This window comes from Falco cherrug, chromosome 7 (assembly GCF_023634085.1).
Source record: "Falco cherrug isolate bFalChe1 chromosome 7, bFalChe1.pri, whole genome shotgun sequence".
Lineage (NCBI taxonomy): Eukaryota > Metazoa > Chordata > Aves > Falconiformes > Falconidae > Falco > Falco cherrug.
Window position 1 is genome coordinate 70607822 of NC_073703.1, and position 21713 is coordinate 70629534.

Consider the following 21713-nt stretch of genomic DNA (forward strand, 5'->3'; position numbering starts at 1 on the left):
ACTCTGAGTACGCAGGATCCCTTCTGTTATTGATCTGCATCTTAATAGGTTGGAGGCCTCAGAGAAAAGAACAGCATCAGCTTTTACATTGCTGATTTCAGGAATCCTGCTGGTTGCACAGAAACCTCAGGGCGAGGTGCGGTTTTGGCTGTGAACTGCAAATGCTGCGTCTGCAGCAGGAGAAATGGAAGCTTTGAGCTTGGATTTCGATTTGGTTTTGGTGAAATAGCTTGAAATGCTAACGAGCTTTGCAGAACAACCTCTGTTTTCGTGTTACTGGTTCCTCAAGTGTGTGGGAAAGAGCCATGTAATGGACTTTCTTCTCAGCCCACGTTTCTTGCTCACTGACTTTAAAAAAGCAAAGCAAAAAAAAAAAAAATTAGAAATTGCACAGCTTGCTGGAGTGGGTTAGGAATGTGCTGCTAGTGTTGCATAAGGAATATTTAGTTTCCTAGTGATTCTAAGCCTCTGCAAGTAATATTATCCCCACAACTGCCTGGGAAGGGGACAAGTAGAGCTGCAGTTACAGATGGGGATCTGGAATCCGGGAAGAACAGACTTGCTACTTGCACAAGGTCACACAGAGTGAATTTCTGAGTGGAGAGTAAGGCACTACAGAGGTCTGTTTCAGAACTTCAGTCACCAATACTCACTATTTTCCTTGCACTTTTAATGCTGTATAATTACAGGTCCTCTTGTGACCTATGAATGCAATATCAGGAATTTTGTTTGCTGGGGACTCTGACGGTCCTCTGGTTTGCCCTCCTGCTTGTTGTAGTGTTGTTATTGCCAAAATCAGACTGGGTCAGTCATGGCTTTGTCTGGCTCCTGTCTTGAGACTTCCAAGGACAGCAGCTCTGTGACCTCTCTGGGTAACCTGTTCAGTGTTGCACTGCCACCCTGGGAAAGAAGACTTTCCCTGTGTCTGCTGTAGGGCAGGAGTTGTTAGACCCTTTCTCCTCCTTCCCTAAGGCTCAGACATTTATTGTGAAATAGAATTAGAGGTTTCTGAGGAGGTATGGTTTCGTCTAATACCATCTAACGTTTCTGACTTCACTGGGAAAGCTTGTGAAAAGTGAGATTATCTTAAACTGTGATGGTGCTTAAACTGGACCTTGAGAGAAGGAGCGCAAAATAATAGTCTGCAGATTATGCTCTTTTGTTCGCATTAATGGAATGAAAAAGTGAAACTTAACAAAAGTGACTAACAGAAAGTTCTCAGCAGGACTATGCTGTGCTTGCTTTTGCTCTCCTGGTCCAAATTCTAAGGTTTCTCATTTATTTGCTCAGGTGCTGATACAGATTCATTTACTCTCTGTGGTTTTGTTGATACTTTTGAGACGTTGTCAAACAGTGAAGACAGTGGATATTAGGCTGCCCATATGCAAAAGTGTCAGGAGCCATTGGGACAGTAAATTGTATCACTCTGGAACATTAGAAGCACATGACTTATGCAAGAGAACTATTAAATCTGTGCCATACGCTGGATGACTAGGTGATGTTGTTGGGGTTTTCTTTTCTTGGAGAATGCTTTATTGCATAGTATTTTTAATGTACAGTAATTTTCTTTCTTTTGCTGAAGGGACAATGGAGACCGATCCAGGCACCGAGCTCCCCGAAATGCCCGTATGTCTGCACCGTCGCTGGGGCGCTTTGTCCCAAGGTAAGGCTTTACCTGTAAAAGGGTATGGAAATCCTGGAGGTACCCGTTGCAGTACAGCACTCTCGTGCTTTCAGAGGGATTCCTTTTCTTGCACGGGGCTGCTGTATTCTGGATTTGCAATTTCTGGGACCTCCGAGATGACATGTCGTTATGATCAGCTCATCCTGTGACATTTGAAGGACAGCATGTTAGTGCTTCTTACCTGCAGGTTAGGGCTACGGTCTGAAGGCAGAATAGGAGGAAAAAATAATCTGGTTGGAGATTCTCAGTATGACACGCTGGTTTGAGATTAGGAAGCTATTGTGGGAAGTAAAGGATTTGTTTAATGCTGATCTTCACAGGCACGTTGATCAGAGGAGGATCTATTCTGTTGTTTGAAGCAGTGAGGTGGTTGGCTAAGCAGAGGAGTCCGGTCTTCCCTCTACTATAGTCTACTTTGAGGAAACACAACTATGCCAGCAATTGCAGTTGCTGTCCAGGGCTGTAGTATACTGGGATGTCTTTCTCCATGTAAGCTTACCTGCTTTGTTTTGCAGACGCTTCTTGCTGCCAGAGTACTTGCCTTACGCTGGGATTTTCCATGAACGGGGACAGCCTGGCTTGGCCACTCATTCCTCTGTCAACAGGGTTTTGGCAGGTAATGAGATTTCCTTGTTTGCAGTAGTCATGTATATTAGTGGTATTTTTCTCATGAATCTGAGCAGAGGAGGATTGATGAGAAACAATCAAATTCCGACTTCTGAGGTTCTATTTAAGTTGTCCGAAAGAAGAGAAAGGACTGTTGAAGTGATGCGGTGAGCTGTCATTCAGGTGCTTGGGCATTGCAGATTCCACATTTGACGTATATGTATGGGACTGTCTGCATGAATTGGGGAGGGGTGCTGTTAACAGTTCTCCTTTTTGTTTAATTTTCTCCCCTGTTCCTAAATGTCTTTTTGTTAACAACTTGACAGACTAATGATCAGCTTGCTGCAGGTCCTTCTAATTGAATTATAGGGTGCCTTGTTCGTGTTCCGGCTGGCAAGATGCATACAAGGCAATGCGGGATTCAATTAGGATCTTAATAAGTGCATATTAAAAAACTCAGCTGCCACCACATACAGCACACAGGCATTTGGGAGCCTTAAAGGGCAGGCGGAGGTGGGAAGGGAGGTGGAAGGAAGAGGGGGAGTATGGCGCACTGGCAGTTCATGACTGAGATGGTTATAGCTGACACGTACTTTGAGGGTGGGTCTTTTTTAGCTGGGTCTGTGTTGCTCTGTAATTAACCCCAGTGCAGGGGAGACATCTTGGAGCTTGGAGGAGGACAAGGGATGGTGTATGGACAGGTAGGTCAGGATGTGGTCCCTTCCTTCCTGTAGGTAATCACAGGACCACCACTGAAAGGAAGGAGTGCTAAAAGCTTTCTCAAGAGGTTGCAAGACCCTTTACCTCATCCTAAGGCACTATCAACTATGCCTAAACCATTTTGGACAGGATTTATCTAACCTGTTCGTAAGAGTCTTCACTGCAGTTTTCCCAGCTGTTTTGGGGTGGAACTGTTGTTGGTTTTGCATGGCTGATGTAGTATGGCAGCGGCCTTGTCTTCGATTGATAACGGATTTCTGGCATCTCCCGGACTTTTGTTTCCCTGGACATTGTGGTTTGAGTGCATGGTTCATAGACCTTGCTGGTGCAGTAGTAGCAAGAGCTCAGCCAAAGGCTAGCCTCCAAAGCTTCTCTGCTTTTTTTTCCCTGGGGGAAAGAATGGAGCTAGCCTATAGCTTTAGCTGATGCATGTACTTTCCCGTGCTTGCTGCCTGTGTGGGCTTTGGCTGTTGGCACGTGGAAACAGCACACTGGCAGATAATTATTTGCTGCCAGGCAACACTGCAGAACTCTTGTGTGGCCCTGCTTTGCTGGAGACACCTGCCTTCAACCCTTCTCCAGCCCTCCTCACAGTTTGCCTGTTTCTTAGTGGCTGGGAAACAGCCTGGCTTTTTCGCCTTGCACGTTTTAGGGAATTTGAGCCCCAAAATACACGTGTTTGCTGTTTGTTGTGTGTATGCCAAGATTAACAAAAAAAGGCAGAAACTGTAATCATGGGACTTTCGAAAAACAAAATCAGTCTTTTCTGCGCGGAGCTGTGCTGAGCCCGCTTAAGGCGAGGTGTGTTGGCTCCTACAGTGTTGTGGAAGCTCATACTGGAATAGCTGGGACTCCACAGTAAAGGCTTTTATTGACTTAAATATTAAATTAATTTTCCTGATACAGCGGCTGCTTGTGACGCATCATTTTAATACTCTGTTTATTTTAGTCTGTACCTACACTTCCAGCTTTCAAAATGTTTCTTGCATCTGTGCTCAAAAACATGTTAATGTGTTGTAGAAACCAGGAGAGTTGAAGCTGTAAATATTAGGTGGAAGCATGAAAGATGAGAACTAGAAAATGAGGTTGCAGTTGTGGAATACTCAGGATTTCTTGTGTTCATTATGTTGGTCAGCAGCATTGTAATTTTCAATATTTTATTTCAGAGGTATTGAAAGTTGCATTGCTGATAGTATGCTTTCCTTTTTAGTCAGCCTGTGCCAAGGCTTATAGTAGTTCACTATCACAGTGGAAAAATCTCTGCTTGAGCTCAGAAGTACTTTAACCCTGGCTGGGTGGTCGTGGGTGAGGTTCCCCGTCTTGGCTGAGGGAACAACCAGTCATCTGTCTTCCTATTAACACAGACTAATCTAAGCTTGAGTGCCTTAAATTGCTTCATCCTTCTATGTATCCAAACTGTCATTTTTGAATTACGTTTAAATGCATAAATGCCAAATGTATTTCTTATGTAACCTCTACAGCATTTGAGAAAAAGATGCCTTTTTGAGAAAAAAACCCTGTATTCCTAACCTGACAGCTTTCTTAAAAGTGACAATAGACTTCTGTGGCCAAGTATGAGTGAGAGCTGTTGTCTGGGAAAATATATCCAAGTACACTTCTGCTCTTGTCCCCTGCCCCACCTACTGCTGTGTGCTGAGAGTAAGTCAAAGCAGCAGATGGGGATCTTACGGGTGTGTGAATTACTTTGGTGTAGTGACTAAATTTCTTAATGCCAGAGCTCTTGCTGTCCATGTTTACTTTCAGCTCTCTGCTTTACATGAACAGCTTTCTGTTTAAGTATCGTTCTCATACAACTGTTACAGGCAGTAGCTCCATGCTAGGGAAGACCACCTTGTGGTAAAATTCTTAGAGATGTCTGGTTTAATGAACAACTAAAAATTACAGGTTATCTAAGCAGACGGGCTAGTATGGCAGTGCAGTAGGTTTGGCAGAATGACTCTGACATGCCAGGCAGGGCTTAGGTCAGGATTAGAGTCCTTGGTACCAGTCAGGGACTGGTGGCCATCCCTGCACCAAGGCGCTTCCAGGCAAAGTATAGGAAAGGTGGCAACAGATGGGTAGAGTAGGTGGAAGTTCAGGGGGAGAACGAAGCGATACTAGTCAACATGACAGACAGAGATATCTCCATGCCAGCAGCCTGATTTGCATGTAGCACTGCAACAACAACAACAAGTCCCAGTAGCACCTTCCTGCCCGACTTCTCATCTACTGGTGCAGTTTAGACGTATCAGCTGATACGATAACGCTGCATCACTGTGCTTTCTGTCACCAAGTAAAACACCACCTGAAAATATATTACATCAACATTGTTACCTTTTAGCGTTCAAACTTGTAATCACACCAAAAAGTGTTGGTAGTTTGACAAGTTATATTTTCCTGTAAAGTCTATGTTGATTGGCAGTAATTACACTGTCCTCCTTTAATCCTTTATTAACTGAGTCTTATATCAGCTTTTTCATTATTTTGTCTGGAATCAATGTCAGGCTGACAAGACTGACATATCTCATCCTATTTCAACCTTTTAAAATACTGGTATAACACTAGCATATTTCTCAGTCATCCACAATCCCCTTTTATTTCAAGACTCATCAAAAAGCCTGGGAGTTGGTTCAGCAGCTCTTCTGTAAGGTTCTCGGTGTGGGGGCTGGAAGCTGCCCTCCGGGCTCTCCATGGTGAACTGCTGGAAGTGGTGGGGTTGTGGTCTCCAAGGAAACATCCATGCAGTGAAAACTAGTTGAAGTAGCTGTTTGCTAAAGTGATGATGAAAGCGGTAAATACCTTTTGGCTTCTTGCTCGATAGGACTGGCCGATTGCATACAGCAATACAAGTGGAATACGGCATCTTGGGGCAGTTTCAAACTTCTAGGCTCTTGGGTTCTCTGCCATTTGCATCTTTTTTTTTTTCCTTTTTCCCTGTGCTTGCCAGGAGATACCAAAGAGTTGTTCTGTAGGATGAAGTTACACCTTTTGTAACGGAAGTTACTACTTCTACAAAGTTGGGCATTGTTAACATGCCTGGCTCTGGAGGCAATGAACACACAGCTCAGTGTTGTGTTTACCACCTCCTATGGTTGGGGGGGGAGGTTTGTGTTCTACTTTAATATTTCTCCCACTGTTTTGTGTGTGGATTTTTTTGTTTATTTGGTAAGTTTGCTTGTTTATTACTTACGGGTTGGTTTGCGGATATTTTTTTTTTAAATAAAATTCTCTTTGTCCTAAGTCACGTTGTGAGCAGGACACTGCTAAGTAGTTTGAGGGCCAAGTCATGGATATTTTTATTGGCATCTGGCAGTAGGCAGATGTACACTTTAACATCTTTTTAAAAATCAGTAAGTACATTTTTTTAAAAAAATTCCACTTCATTGCCACTGAAGTGCCTGTGACCTCTTGTTCGCCTATGTGAACTTTTCCTTTAGGCTTTATAGTAATTGACTACTTCAGGATGGACAGAGACATGATGGTATGGTGGAACAAAGGCGGCTTTAGTTTCAGTTCAGTGGAAGCTCAGAGGAAGAAGAAAATCAGCGTTTGCCAAGGAACTTTGCGGGAGGCTTTAAAAATTGACACAGATGCCAGTTTGTTGACACTCCTGCTACCCAGCAGCAGACCTGCATGTGAAATGTTACTGGCTGATGACAGTTACGTAGCTTTGTGAGATGCTTCCGTCTCACCTGGCTTTGTTTTAATGGGCATCGGTTCAGTTATGTGCATCACAGCAAACAAAATATTTTTCCTTGCATGAACACAGATCATGTTTGTCTGTTCTGGCTTTGCCACCAGACTTTTTCCTGTTGAAATGCAATCCAACACAGTTGCTTCAAGTCTTCCATCTCACGGGGAGATCCAGACTCAGCATGACTTAAGGGCTGAGTGGTACAACACTCTACATGTACAGTTTTTGAGTGATTTTGTTGCTATTTCAGGGTAATAGATTCAGATCAGAGACTGAATGCTTACATGGGTTCAAAGAATGAGCTTGACATTAGAGATTTTTCCATAGCCCACGCCTATTCAGAATATGTTCTGCCACAAGAGTAATGATGGTGCAGCTTTGGATATCCCTGCTGGGGTTGCCCAACAAAGCTGTCTGTGGCCTTGCTGCATTGGCATAGGGCTGAGGCTGTAGGTGATGCTAAGAATCAGTTGGTAGCCTGCCTTTAATTGGGATCTAGGACTTCAAAGTGTAATGTTCAGCTGCTGTTTTCCCAAAATCACGTAAGCTATCCCATTCTTCAAAGCTTGGCTCCTTGGGAGAATTCTAGGTTGCGTATCTTCCAGTGAATTTCCGTGCTTCAGGCAGAAACTGCTAATGCACAATTGTTAGAGCATTTGAAGTTTCTTCAGGATGAAAAATCAGTTAAGACGGTGGATAAATGCTGGTCCTTCTGTGACATGAAGATTTGTTTGTATATGATAGTTCTCCTAATCAGAATTAGGGCAGTTAGCTCTCAGTGGTCCAAATTTCGAACGAGACCCGCTAGCTGAAGTGCCTCCTGGTGCACCTTCCCGATCTGTTGATCACTCTAGCTGTGTTTAGGGCTAATGTTCAAACACAAGTGAGTGGCTCTAACCTAAAGCCAGTCAAAATGGATGTTGACGAGCCTGATGCATCCAACTGATAGAGTATTGGTTGCTGCTGCATCTAGAATTAGCCCAGTAACCTTTCACTTCTGCTCTAATAATGAAAGTGATAATGATAAGAGGCTGCTTTGTTGCCTTGGAAACCACATTGCAGGCAGATTCTCCAGTTCCTCTGGCGTTGCAGGTGTGATTGCCTCCTGTGCCCCAAGTCGTCTTGACCTAATCCTCTTCTGTTGGGTACACTGTCAGTGAGCTGTGAATTCTGTTCTGAGATGCTCCCATCCTTCAGATGTTCTCATGGTGATGTGCAGCTGTACAGAGCAGGACTAAGATGGCTTGAGAGCTCCAGAAGGCCAGCAAAAGTTGATAGGAAAACACATCTCTGTTGTCTCTCATGTACCCTTGTTTTTCTTACTATTGGTATATATGTATTCTCTGGCAAGGCTTTCTGAGAACTGAGTGTTAGTTTTGAGTGTGTACCTTCAGCTGTCCATCGCTGGCTTTTTGCTGTTAGCTTGCCTCTGCTTTTTCATCGAAGGCAACTACGTGAGTTTGGATTAGTATCCTGATCTAATCCTGCTTTTCACAATAGACAGACCTGGAGGAACATAGCCGTGAGGGTTTCTGTACAGTGTGTTTCTGTTATAAATCTGTGGGTACTGCTTAATATGGAAATATGTGAGTCTTTGAGTAACCTCATTCTCTGTGGTCTTTCTGTGATCTATGTCGGTGGACACCAGATGACGTAAGAGGCTTAAAATATGCCTCAGGTGCTTCTGCAGCTTGAGAGCTATAGATATCTGTCACCTTCATCACAGACTTCAGAACTGTTTATAATTTCTGTGTAAGTGCAGCCTTTCGTGCAAAAATATAAGGAAGAAAAGAGGCAGTAGTGTTGAGCTGCAAAGGCACAAACTCATTACAGTCGGGACTGGAAAGTGCCTTTATGGAACTGACGAAGAGGTATCCTCAGAGCTGTTGGTTTCCTCAACATGGTGCTTAAGCTTCTGAAGACAGTAGGATTTTGGAAGCATGGAGAAGACTTTAATTGTGTGACATCATCTAATTTAAGTGTTCACTTACAAAATTGCTTTATGTGTTCTAATAACACACTTGCAGTCTGTGAGCTTTCATGAAGGTTAGCTGCTGGACCTCAGCTCTCATCTGCCTTCGCCCCCTCTCCAGCTGCTTCTCTCCTAGAGCAGCTTTCAGCTAGGAAGGTTTTTAATGTTTTTTATGTTGCTGCTTGATCATAGTGGATTGTCTCATAAATAGAATCTCCTGAAAGTTTGGTGGTGTAGATGGATTTGATGAAGGCAGAATAAATAGAGTTAACTTCATCTTAGATCCATTGTTGACTTCTGCTTCAATAGATTCTATAGCTGTTGCTACAGGGTTATACCACTTCATGGCTCTGGTCAGAAAGTGAACTTCTTGGCAAACGTTCTTCAAATGAAATACCACTCCCAGAAAGTAGAAATCAGTTTATTATTGCTTAAAAAACCCACAAGCCTAGAAACCAGCTGGCAATACATAACTTCTTTGTGGCTACACGAGGATTGGATAGCTGATCTGCAGATGCTGCGTTCTCCCTACCAGGTCTCTCTTTATAGTACATCAGTCATTTTTCACTGTATTGCAAGACACCAGTGAGTTTGTTTTTTCCGGCTCTGTGCTTTAATTGGCAGTCCAGCTGCCCCTTTTCTTGGCACAATGGAGGCTGATAGGTATCTGATGTCGTTAGCATTTGAATTACCTACAGGCCATCTCTTCTGAAATAGGAGTCCTGTGCAAGGACCCCACAAAAAATCCTAAGCTGGGGGGATCAGTTTTGGTGCAGATAGCATTTAGTCTGAGCTCAAGTGGGTTTGGTTCTCCTGAAAGCGGATGGTAGGTGGTGTTGAGAGAAAGCCATTAACATGTATTTATGTGATGGAAAAGATTGTATGTTTTATTTGCAGTTAGCCTTTCCCTCCCATCCCAAATATCAAATTCTGCAGTGAGAATCGTTGCAGTTACTCATGCACATTTTGATGTTCGCTCCTGCTGTACACTGTTGCATACAAAAAGCATAGACAGGTAGAAAACATCAAGAGTACTTTGTGTGCTGGAATGGAAGAACGTTAATCTGGCTGGCTGCTTATAGTGCCCTGCTTGCTCTATGCCTCTGTTCACTTCTTCCATTTAGCAGAACAGGTGCTCTGTGGGCACAAGCACTTCTCTGTTGCCGGCTACGGACAGATGCAGCTTGAAGTCTTCGGTTGGGACGTTAAGCGTGCTAAGCGCTGGAGGTGGAAGGGCAGAGGGAATGAACATGCATCAGAACCCTTGCGAGATGATATCCCCTATTTGATTCTAGAGATTAGAGTACTCTCGAGGTTTGAGTGACTCAAAAACCAGTTTAATTTCAAAGATAAATTTTAATATTTTGTGTATCAATTTTTTTATACGGAAGGAGCTGCCTCTTCACACCTGAGAGCTGGAGATGGTCCAAAAGACTCTTGAGTACTGCACGATAAAAAATGAACTTGAGTCACATTAGTGCTATTAGCACTTTAAAGCCCGCTTTTGCTCAGTCCTTGTTGTTGCTGTCTCCTTTATGCTTTTGCAGCTCAAGCCGTAGTTCATCTCAATCTGCTAAATCTGGGGAATGTGTTAATTGAGAGGGATGTGAGTCAACTGGAAATAAGAATCCACAGCTATATGCACTGTGGGGGGTATTTACGCTGTAATTTTGGGGGATTTGCCTGGGGAGGCTAAGCTTCCTGTATAGTCAGCAGAGAAAAAGAAGCTTCTGCTCTGATTCATCACCTGAAGTGAGCTGAACTTAGGTGCTCTGAATCTTCTGTGGAGCTGCCAGTATGTTTATCACTCATTGTATAGGGAGCTTTGGAAGAGTACCTTTCTGCTGTAAATACCTTAGATGCCTAAAATTAGGCAGGTTATGTCCTGTCCTGACAGCTGAGCGCAGAAGGGGTGATGCCTAGAAGAGGAGCCTGAGCAGAAGGGATGAAATGAAAGCTGCAAAGGTGGTATAAAAACTAAGAAAGCAAGAACTCTGAGAGAAGGAAAAGCAACAGCTATTTGGTTTGTACGGAGGGTGTTCTTTCATGTGTGCTTTGCTTCCAGAAGTAAACACTACTTGGCAGAGGCTGTGCCAAGGCAGCATAGAGCTTTACTGTTCATCAGTGGTGCTGACTTGCTTTATTTTCTACATTTATCCTCTGAAAAGGTAGAGCTGCTCTCCACCTCTCCCCCTCCCAGCACACAAACTCTACCACTGTCTGCAGCAGGTAATTAAGTGTTTTTAGGAGGGGCTGTACCCTTACGCTTTCCCTGTTTCTGTAGCTTTGTTTTCTAGGTTTTATTGAGATTTTCTTAAAAAACTTATTCTGGACTGCAAGTATAAATGGATATTTTGAGACTAATCAGACAGTGTGTGCTTAACTCGCTGCTCAAGATAAATGAGCTCTGTGTGATAGGGATTTTGTTTTTCTTGTTTCAGTCTGTGCAGTCTGAAGCTGGTACTGCCACCATCATTCAGTGTGCAGCGCTATTGCAAATTTAATTCTGCTAACCAGGAGTAAGGAACTTGGTTTCACAGTGTGAGTGAGCGTGCCTGCTGCAGGAGCCCTTTCTCGGACTACATCGGTCTCAGATACTCAACAATAAGACTCACATGACTTCCTCCAGTGTTAAGCTTCTCAATGTTTATGCTATGTTGTGCAGTGCTGTGATCTCTCTGTTAATTTCTTCCCCTTCCTACTCTGTCCCTTCTTGCTGTGTTATGCATTGATGTGATGGACTGTGGACCTGTCAACAACCTGTATGTAGCAGAGCAGGCAAGAAGCTCCAGTACTTGAGCAGAAGCTGTGCTAGATGTGATACAAAGACTTGTTGTAGGCGTACTCCTTGTTGCTACTCAGTGCTGTGTCTTTTCTCTATTTCATACTCAAAGCAAGGCTGCAGGACTCAGCAGGCAGGGTTTTGAGAGGTTATTATGAGAATCAAAACGTAATGCCTTGATTTCCTACATGCAAGATGGTGATGCCGCAGGTTTGTTGATGCAGCAGAGCTTTTGGCAGCCGTTTTGCTACTCCCGGGTGCATTTAAAATATTGTTTCTTGTGCCTCACAAACATGTTAGCTAAGCAAATGCATGAGTACTGTAATCCAGTTTTATTTATAAGTGAATTAGCCTTATGCCTTGTAACTCAATGTTTTCTGGATCTTTTATCATGCCCTTGCTCTTTTGGTTTCATGACTCAGAATGGTTAAAAGGGGCCCACTTTGAGCATGTGCAGATAAATAAAGAAGTACCTACAGGACAGCATTGTGGGAAAAGCTCTTCAGGAAAGCAGACTTTGGCCTGTTCAGGGATCTGCTTGGGGCCAATACATACTATTTCACATCTTCATTCATCAGCTGGGTGATGTACCCTCAGCAAAACTGGGAGGAGTAGGTGATGAACCAGAAAGTTGTGCTGCTGTTCAGAAGGACTTTCAGAGGCTGGGTAATGGGCCAATGAATCTCATGAAGTTCAGTGAAGAAAAATGCCAAGTCCTGCACCTGGGGAGGGGTGACCCTGTCCACCAGTACAGGCTATGGTCCTACTGGCTGGAAGCAACTTTGCAGAAAAGGACCTGGGGGTCCTGGTGGGCAACAAGTTGAACATGAGCCAGCAAATGTGCCCCTGCAGAAAAGGTCAGCGGTGTACTGGGTTGAATTAGGAAGAGCGTTGCCAGCAGATTAAGGGAGGTGCCTCTTCAGCCCTGGTAAGGCCACATTTGGAATGCTTTGTCCAGTTCTGGATCCGCAGCGCAGGAAAGGCATGGACGTACTGGAGTGAGTGCAGCAAAGGGCCACAAGGTTGAGTAAGGGCTTGGAGACTCTGACTTGAGGGGGGAGCGTGCTGAGAGAGCTGGAACCGTTCAGCCTGGAGAAGAGAGAACTCAGGGGTGGATCATGTCAGTGCGTTTAAAGAACGGAGGGAATGAAGACGAGAGATCCAGGCTCTTCTCAGTGGTGCCTAGGGAAAGGACAAAAGGGGGTGAACACAAACTGAAATTGCATTTGAACTGAAGATATATTTTTTATTGGTGTTTTTTTTTTTTTATTGTGAGAGTGGTCAAAGGCTGGAAAAGGTTGCCCAGGGAGGTTGTGGAGTCTTTTATATTTGGATACATCCAGATTTGACTGGAGGTAGTCCCTGGTAGCTTGCTGTAGTTCACTTGGCTCTGAGCAGGGGGGTGGACTAGGGTGTCTCCCGACGTCCTTTGCACCCACAGTCTTCAGTGATTCTCTGAATTGTATGAGTGCACTGGAGCACTGACATGATGTTTGGGTTTAGTGTAGGTGAAAATGGAGTTTGTAGTTGAAGCTGTGTTAAAGGCTGTATTTCAGCAGTAGGGACACTGCTTCTGGTTGCAAGTAGTGGTGTTATCTGTTGTAAAACCTTGTGATGGCTGTTACTGCAGAGGACTTGTGGCTCTTTCAAGGTTTGTCTGAGAGAGCGGATGTTACTGGAGAATGCTTTGTTCCTAGCTTTCCATGAGGATGCTTATTTTGTGCAAAGAGTCTCATTTCCAGTTCCTTTTCGGTAAGCTAAACCGAAAACTGAAAACCCCTCAATCACCTACTTGTGTAGCTTAAGTGTCCATAGAAAGCGTTGGTGTGGATCAGCGGCTGTGCGTTATGAGCATAATTTACAGTTTTGTTTGGAAGTGAGATTAGCATGAGCGTAACTTTTCTGATGAGAGTGAGTGCAGACCGCTTTGTTTTGCAGGATATGCTTGATGAGGTCTGAGGTGTCAGGGGATTTTTGGCTAGTATCTGGAAATGTGACTGCACTGAGATTAGCAGTAGTTGGAAAGATCTGCATTTCCTCAAGCGTGCCAGACGCTGTGACTGGCTGCATTTCAGGAGTTGTGGAGATGTTTGCGCTACGCTGTCCTTGGTTATGCTGCCCCATGAGAGAAGTTTGTTAGAGAAATGTTTATGACTTTGTCCTCCACATGAGAAAGTCCTGTTAAAGGGTTAAGAGGTCCCAAACACAGAGCCTTGAAGTGCTAATTGCACTTTTACCATCATGTTTCCCCCCAAAGAGATGATGGTGGAGCTGCAGGGTGATTGGTACCAGCCCCTCTACATAGCCTACTGTATGCATTTGTGCATCTGTATGTTCAAATGGGAACAGAGTGGTACTCAAAGCTTTGAATTAAGCCGAAACAATAGGGAAAATTTTGACAGTTAAAAGAAGCAGTTTTATGGGATGACTCTGGACCAGAGGCAAGAGTTTCAAACAAGCCAACAGTTAAGTACTCTTAAAAGCCTGGAGTTCAGTGTTGCCAGTCCATTGCTGTTGGCCTTTCAAAGAACCAGGTGTTTGGAGTCTGGGGTTAATCCGCTTCTGTCTGTAGGCAGTAAAATATGGAGTGTGACGGTGGCAACCTCCAGGGTTTATTTGGAGGGCAGATCTTCCTGCAGTCACTTCATTCCCAGTGATGACGCAAGCAACGGTGTGTTGTGGGTAGGGGAATATTCTTCCAGCCCAGAGTGAGCTTACATACCTTGGGACAAGTAATTTGCGGTTTGTGAAGGCTTGTTTTGGGCAGAGTAGTGACTCTGAATATGCCTTTGGGGAGTCACACGTGAACTAAGGGAGTGTGAATTTCTGTCATGATGGCATAGCTTTAAGACTCTGTACAGGCAGGCAGTACCAGGGAGTATGAAACTGTTGTTATCTTTGTATATGATCTCATTAATGCCATTCCAGCTGGTGCGCAAGTCCATGTGTGACTCTTGTGCCCACACTTCAGAAGGGCTTAAAGTAGCTGAGGAAGAATCAGCTGAGGAAGACTTGAGCTGTAGTATGATATAAGCTTAATGTACTTAGCTAATCAAAGTAGTAGTAGGTAGTCATAGTTGCTTCATTGGTCTAGATGTATCTCTGTGGGTGAAAAATTTCTGATAGAGCAGCCTTTAATTCAGTAGACAAAAGGCATGGAAGGGTGCACAAGCTGATGTCAGACCCATTTAGACTGGAAACAAATGGCAGATACTTCAGTGGTGGTGTTAGGGGTTGGTTGTTTTTTTTTTTTATTTCCTGAAATCGTGCTGCATAAAGTTCACCACTTAAGGTAGCTAATTGCTGAAACAGGTGGTTTTTTTCTACTATAAAGAGCATTTAAATGAGCAACATTGTTGCCTGAGCTCAAGGGGATGTTTATGAGCATAGTACAAGTTCCACAGTTCCTCGTAGATGTGCAGGAGTCTTGATGTCTTCAGTGGTCCCACAGGAGAGGTCCCGCTAGCCGTTTGCATCATGTCACAAGTTGCGGTCTGTTCCAGTGTCACGTGATGGAAGTGAGCACTGAAACTGAGAGAGCTTGTATATCATATTTGCCGACGCAGACTGTCCCAATAAGCCTTTTTTTGTGCTGGTGGCTAGGAAGCTAAAGCTGGCTTCGAGATTTAGAAAGGCATTGGAGAGAGATGATGATGATGTTCTTAAAAGTGAAGGGTACAGGCTGATGCCTTTTGTGTGCATTGTTAAAGCGATGAATTTCTAGATATCATTATATCAGAAGGGGTAAGGCTTTGCAGAAGTGCTCATCTCTTTGTGGGCGGTGAGGGCCCCTTGGGGACCTGTCTCTTTGTGGGTGGTAAAGCTCACTTAGCCATAAAAGTATTTTCCCACAGCTTGCTGCCTCCTTTTTAAAAGGGGGGGGGGGGGGGGGGGGGGGAAATAATTAAGAAGTTACCCACGCTCCAGAGCGTGGAGAGGAGGCAGGGACCCATGTGATCTGCCACGCGGAGGGGTGGGAATTCTTAGCGGCCTGCCGTGTTTGGCTGTCATGTTTGAAGAGAATAGTCGTAATTTTTGCTTATGTGTTTTACATGGGGGAGAACCTAACACCACCACAAAGCAAACCCTGAGCCAGACTTGCTACACCCCATATAGAATATCTTCGTTAATGCTTTTATAGCCACCCTGGCATCAAGATGGAGGAAGCTCTTGCTGTGGCAGCATAGTTGTATGTTGTATAAGGCACCTAGTAAGGATGCTGCATACTGATCCCCAGCTCCCATTCCCAGGTAAATAGGATTGTACCATTGGATCCTTCTGCTTGCTGCCCTGGAGGGGTTTTTTTCTGTAACTGAGCATTAATGTATCAATCTGTTACGTATACAAACTGAAAGTTGTTGCTAGCTATTAGACTCTGCAGTAATAGTTTTCCCTCCACGGAGTGTCGTTACCTCAGCTTGCTGTGTTGGTTTTGTGCTGCTGGCATTCCTTGATTATGGGGGAAGATGTATGGGGAGGTACTGTAAGGTTAGTCGCGACACTCTTTTGGAGTTACACTTTCGACTTGTGGATTTGCTCATCCCACATGGGTTCACTTTACCTCTGTGTTTTACCTTAACGTGAGCCACACTGAGAAATTGTCCCCTTTTTTCTGGAGGCTGGAGAAGTTTTGGGACATGCCCTTGGCAAGAGCAGAGCCTAGGGGAATAAGTTTAAGCTGTGGACTTTTCCCAGAATATAAAAGCTGCATTTGTCCATGGCTTTGGGGTGTTGAACATGTGGAAGATGGTAAGTGTCCTGCATGAGACAGAGAAAATCTTAAAGAAAACCAAGCAGAGGATCCAAAGGATATTTGTGCAATAACAAACAGGCCCTAGTCAGGATGAGAGCACTGTATAAACCCATACCAGCTTTTTATCTCGTTGCCTGAGAACTTAATCAAAAGTAAATGCAGACAGCAGGAGGTTTTGTACACTAGCAAGTATAAACAGGAACCAAAGGTGGAGGTACACTTCAAATATGTCTTAATGTTTTCTTAAAATTCATATACCACCACCTCTGGAGTGGGGCAGAAGAGGGGACAGTCTCCAGTGCCTGCAGGAGCTCAGCGAGTTGGTTTTGAACTACGCAGGAGCTGCAAGGCAGTGCTACAAAAGGAAGCTGTGTTTTGCTTTCTGGAGCGGTAGGTTGACACACTGTCCTGCTGAGCTCGGTGTGGGCTGGAATCCAGCACCCTGGCATGCAGGACTTACCATGCCTCCGAGAGCTCAGAATCAGCGGGAGCTGTGAGCCAGCCTCTACAAATGTGATTGCTGTGGGCGCTCAAGTCCTGCTGAGTTCCCTGGTAGCCTGCCTTCTGAGTCCAGCTCTTGCTGATCTGAGAACCAGGTTCACCTCTCTCTTTCTCTTGCTTCGATCGCTGCCTGAAACTGCATACAATTTCAGCTGTATCAAGCTGCTTCAACCCACGTGTTTTTGCAGCAGTGGGTTGGAGGGAGTACATAGGTGTGGCTTATGACCCATTAGATAATGAGATCAGTGTGGAAGTAGTTGTGGTGATGTTCATAATGGCTTGGTTGACTCCTTTAGCATCATTGGGGGTGGTGAGAGTGGAAGTGGTGGAAGTCATTCACAGAAGGCAAGGGAGGAGTAATCCAGGAATCCCAAATGTTACCACCTTTGCTAAGTAACAGATAATGGTGGTTAAACTACTAGTCCTGAGCTTTGACCAGTAATGGGGTCACTAGAAGTAGAGCAGCTTTAGTAGTATTTGAGAGATGGAAGGTAGGCTGGAGAGGATCCTGATTGGACTTGGCTGAAAAAGAAAAATGACTGCCAGGAATTCACGTGGTGCAGTTTGAGAGCTGGAGATGAGAGGAACATGGGGGTGAGTGCGTTTCCCCTTCTCACCCTAGACATCCAAACAGTGATCCAGAGTCTCTGAGGAATTTAGAGGTGGAAGGGGTTAATGCATATTTGTGGCGTGAGAGGAAGGAGAAGAACATACGAATGTGTATGGTCAAATGGCAAGGGACAGAAATGGGCACGGAGTAGGGAGACGGGGATAAAACCATGGAGGCAGGTGGAGTGTTCAGAAGGGCTGGGAAGATGCTTCTGTATGTGATGGGAGGAATTGCGGGAGGGGAGGGGAAGGTTGAAAGGATGGAGGAAGTAATGTCACTTTGTAATTTTCTTATAAGCAGCTGCGATCCTGCACAGAGAGAAAATGGAGGCTGGAGGAGGGGAGAGTTTGAGGAATGAGTCAAAGGTGGTGACGAGGCAGCTGGAGTTGCAGGCGTGGGTTTCAGTTAAGCTGGAGAAACACTTCGTCTTCTTTCAAACAATTGTTCTTATTAGCATTCCTGGAGTGGGCATGCATGCACCCATCCATGTGATGTCTCCTGGTGTGCTGTACATACAAGTTGTTTGAGCATCTGTCTTTTGGTTCATGATAGACCAACCCAGCGGGATCTCTCAGTCTTCCCTGAAGTGCCGTAAGTAGTAGAAATAGAAAAGTTGTGTAGTGGGGGGAATCGGCCTGGTGACAGTTTTCATTAGTCTGGCGATAGGTGAAGGAATGGGAACTGGTATCAGCGGTGGACCAGGCTCAATATCTAGTGGGGAGCATGGCTGGAGGAAGGGGGCAAACACCCAGCACACATGTATGCATTCATGTATGCATTCATGTATGCATTCATGTATGCATTCATGTATGCATTCATGTATGCATTCATGTATGCATTCATGTATGCATTCATGTATGCATTCATGTATGCATTCATGTATGCATTCATGTATGCATTCATGTATGCATTCATGTATGCATTCATGTATGCATTCATGTATGCATTCATGTATGCATTCATGTATGCATTCATGTATGCATTCATGTATGCATTCATGTATGCATTCATGTATGCATTCATGTATGCATTCATGTATGCATTCATGTATGCATTCATGTATGCATTCATGTATGCATTCATGTATGCATTCATGTATGCATTCATGTATGCATTCATGTATGCATTCATGTATGCATTCATGTATGCATTCATGTATGCATTCATGTATGCATTCATGTATGCATTCATGTATGCATTCATGTATGCATTCATGTATGCATTCATGTATGCATTCATGTATGCATTCATGTATGCATTCATGTATGCATTCATGTATGCATTCATGTATGCATTCATGTATGCATTCATGTATGCATTCATGTATGCATTCATGTATGCATTCATGTATGCATTCATGTATGCATTCATGTATGCATTCATGTATGCATTCATGTATGCATTCATGTATGCATTCATGTATGCATTCATGTATGCATTCATGTATGCATTCATGTATGCATTCATGTATGCATTCATGTATGCATTCATGTATGCATTCATGTATGCATTCATGTATGCATTCATGTATGCATTCATGTATGCATTCATGTATGCATTCATGTATGCATTCATGTATGCATTCATGTATGCATTCATGTATGCATTCATGTATGCATTCATGTATGCATTCATGTATGCATTCATGTATGCATTCATGTATGCATTCATGTATGCATTCATGTATGCATCCCTGTTATGAGGACACTGAAAAGCATGAGGGGAATCCAAAGTGACTTTGACAGAGTGGAAGGGAAAGAAGACACAGGAAAGAGAGGGCTGAGAGCAGACAAATAACTAACTGTGCTTGTAGGGTGGGAATCATGGCAAGATGGCATGAAAGAGAAAGGCTGATGGTAAATGCTGGAAGTTGTGGTGGGGTGGGAGTCAGTAACAAAGTTTAGAGAAAGAGCTTATAGGCCCCATGGAAAGAACAGATTTGTAAGGATTTTAAAAGGAGAGAAAGCATGTCTCTAAGGATTTGATTGGGTTCTCTACGTGGAAGGCACACAAGGGGTGTGAGGGAAGTGTGTTTCTATCTTTTCCTGGCCCAGCTTGGCCACTGAGGTTCTGTAGAAGACCCTTCGTTCGCTCGGTACATGCCTGTCTGTTGACACAGGGAACAATGAAAGCAAAATTTCTCAGCTTGCATAGAAACTAGCTATAACTGGCTATCGGTCTCCCCACTCCTGTGATTTTGGTGAGCTGCTGCCTATCTTCTGCTGTCCTCTGACTCGAGACCTAATAAAATTGTCCTTTGGGACTCTTAATTTTAACACTAAGACCTAGGACTAAGAGGCTGACTTGCAGTGCTCATCGTCTAGGCTGTACCACTGCTGATTCTTTGATCTGGTAGGAGCTGGACCTGTGGCTCTGCTGCTGTGAGGATGAGATCTCGGAGCCTCTCGCCACAGGTTGATTTTTTTTGTTTGTGACCCCTGCCTTCAGTAAAGCGTGGCCTGCTCCAAATCTCGATCATGTATAATCTCAGATCTTACCACAAACCAGTAAATTTTGATTGCCCTACTTTCATAGTCTGAGTTTCCCTCCACTCTGGCTTATAAATGCTGTGTGTGGAGTAAGCTGTGGTAGATATATTGTATAGCAGCTTCTTGGACAGGACTGCTTAGTATCCTCTGGAAGTATTAGGAGCTAATTCAAGCTGGATTAAGGTCAAGTCTGCCCTAAAAAGAAATAAAACCCATCTGAAGTGCGGCATAGGGCCTGCATGCTGAGTAGCTAGGATGTATTTCTTATCTTGAGCTTAGATCTTAGTTTTACTGTGTGTGGCTTTGAGTTTGACATTTAATATTCCTTAAAATAACGAGATGAAGTGTTAGTCTTTTTTCATCTTGTAGTCACTTCTGTAACTGTGGTGGATTGGACTTGTCTGGGTTGAGCTCAGCCGTGGCACTGATTTACAGAAGTCACCGCAAGGTGATGAGCTTGGCTGGACCCCTTGGTGGAGTCCTGCTGCCCTCTGGGAGCTCTGACGCTGTGTGGCTGCTCTGCACGTCGCACTGTTACACATTGTTACACAGTGGTCCGTCAGGGTGCAGACCAGCGTGCTTTGTCAGTCCTGCTCCGCGTACGCTGGGATCAGGGTCACCCCCTGAGCCTGAATCTCCACTCTGGCTCTATGCAGAGATCCCTGCAGATTTGCTGAGGTGCTGGAACCTGCTTTGAGCATTAAAGCTAGTAGTGATAAAGGATGAGTCTTGTTTCCATTGCTGTCATCTAGATCATGCAACCCACCCTCAAAAGCTCCTCCACAAGAGCGGAGTGCTTTGTTTGCTGTAGGTTTCTTTTACTTTGTTCTTTTCCAATTGGAGCAGCGTGGTCTCCCCATTGTGTTCTTCCAGCCTGGGCTTCCTCCTTTCCATCTCACCATGCTTTAAATTTAAACTGCCTTCCCATTAGTTACACTATTGTTAGATTTTGTGTTTTCCCAGCTTGCTCATTTTCTGCTTTATTTGGTTGTCTCCCGGTTGACTGCTTTACCCAGAAAACGGTGAGCCCAGCTGCCTATGTCCCAGTTCTTGTCCTGCCTTCCCTTCTTTGGCTTTGTTAGTTTATTATATGGAGTTTATTTAAGTTGTCAGGACCTGCATTCTTATTAATGGAGGTGCATTTCCCTCTGAGTGTCTGACTTCATCTTAATCTCCCTAGACGAGTACAGATTCAGAACAGACAAGTATTTCCTCAACAGATCTGTTCAGCTCGCAGGGTATTATAACTACCGAAATATAATCAGCCACTGAGTGTGTTTAGCTTAGTGCTCTGTATTGTGGTGGCATCTCGGTCCGTGTCCCTAAGCTGACGCAGCATTTTCATTTCAAGTTTCGATGCCCAGGGGTTGTGCTGTAATATAGCAGTCCTGAAATGTGTTTAAGGATAGTAAGAATATTTGCAAGTCTTCAATTCACTGCCAAGTACAAGGCTTTGAACGTGTTTCTGTGCTTGGAGCTTTTATTAATACTGCGTACTGCTATTTCCACAATGAAAAGTGGCTCCAGTGTGGAAGCTTGGTGTCGTACTGATACACAGTTAAATCTCAGGAATTCAAACCCTTCTATGGAACATACTGCTTCTTGGATTAGTGAAAGTTTGTATTATTGCAATGTGGTGGTTGATAAGGCATGTATGTGCTCTACGAAGATACTGCTGAGGTTTTTTTCCACTGCAGATGAGTGTTTTGGCATAAGACACGCACATTTAAAGTTGTGCTAAGCACACATTCTTGCAGTAAGAGCTGCAGAGGCGGTAGCAGGCATTTGGCTTGCTGATTTGTTTGGTTTAGGAGGATTTCATGTAGTTAAAATGCACACTCACAATGAAAAAGGCTCTTCTGTGTAAAAACAGTTTCACTCATTATTTTTGCATCTATTCTG

At 44.1% G+C, this 21713-nt stretch overlaps 1 protein-coding gene across 6 annotated transcripts in view; it reads left to right on the forward strand.

Moving 5' to 3' along the window:
* The window catches only part of AMBRA1 (autophagy and beclin 1 regulator 1), a 138311-nt gene that overhangs the window by 52979 nt on the left and 63619 nt on the right, over nt 1-21713 (forward strand). For 5 of the 6 annotated variants that reach the window (XM_055716120.1, XM_055716117.1, XM_055716116.1 and 2 more), the window contains 2 exons: nt 1580-1663; nt 2200-2300. In XM_055716120.1, the coding sequence (XP_055572095.1) occupies nt 1580-1663; nt 2200-2300 (185 nt within the window). The remainder of the gene's footprint in view (nt 1-1579; nt 1664-2199; nt 2301-21713) is intronic. The other variant, XM_055716119.1, reaches the window with a different exon arrangement.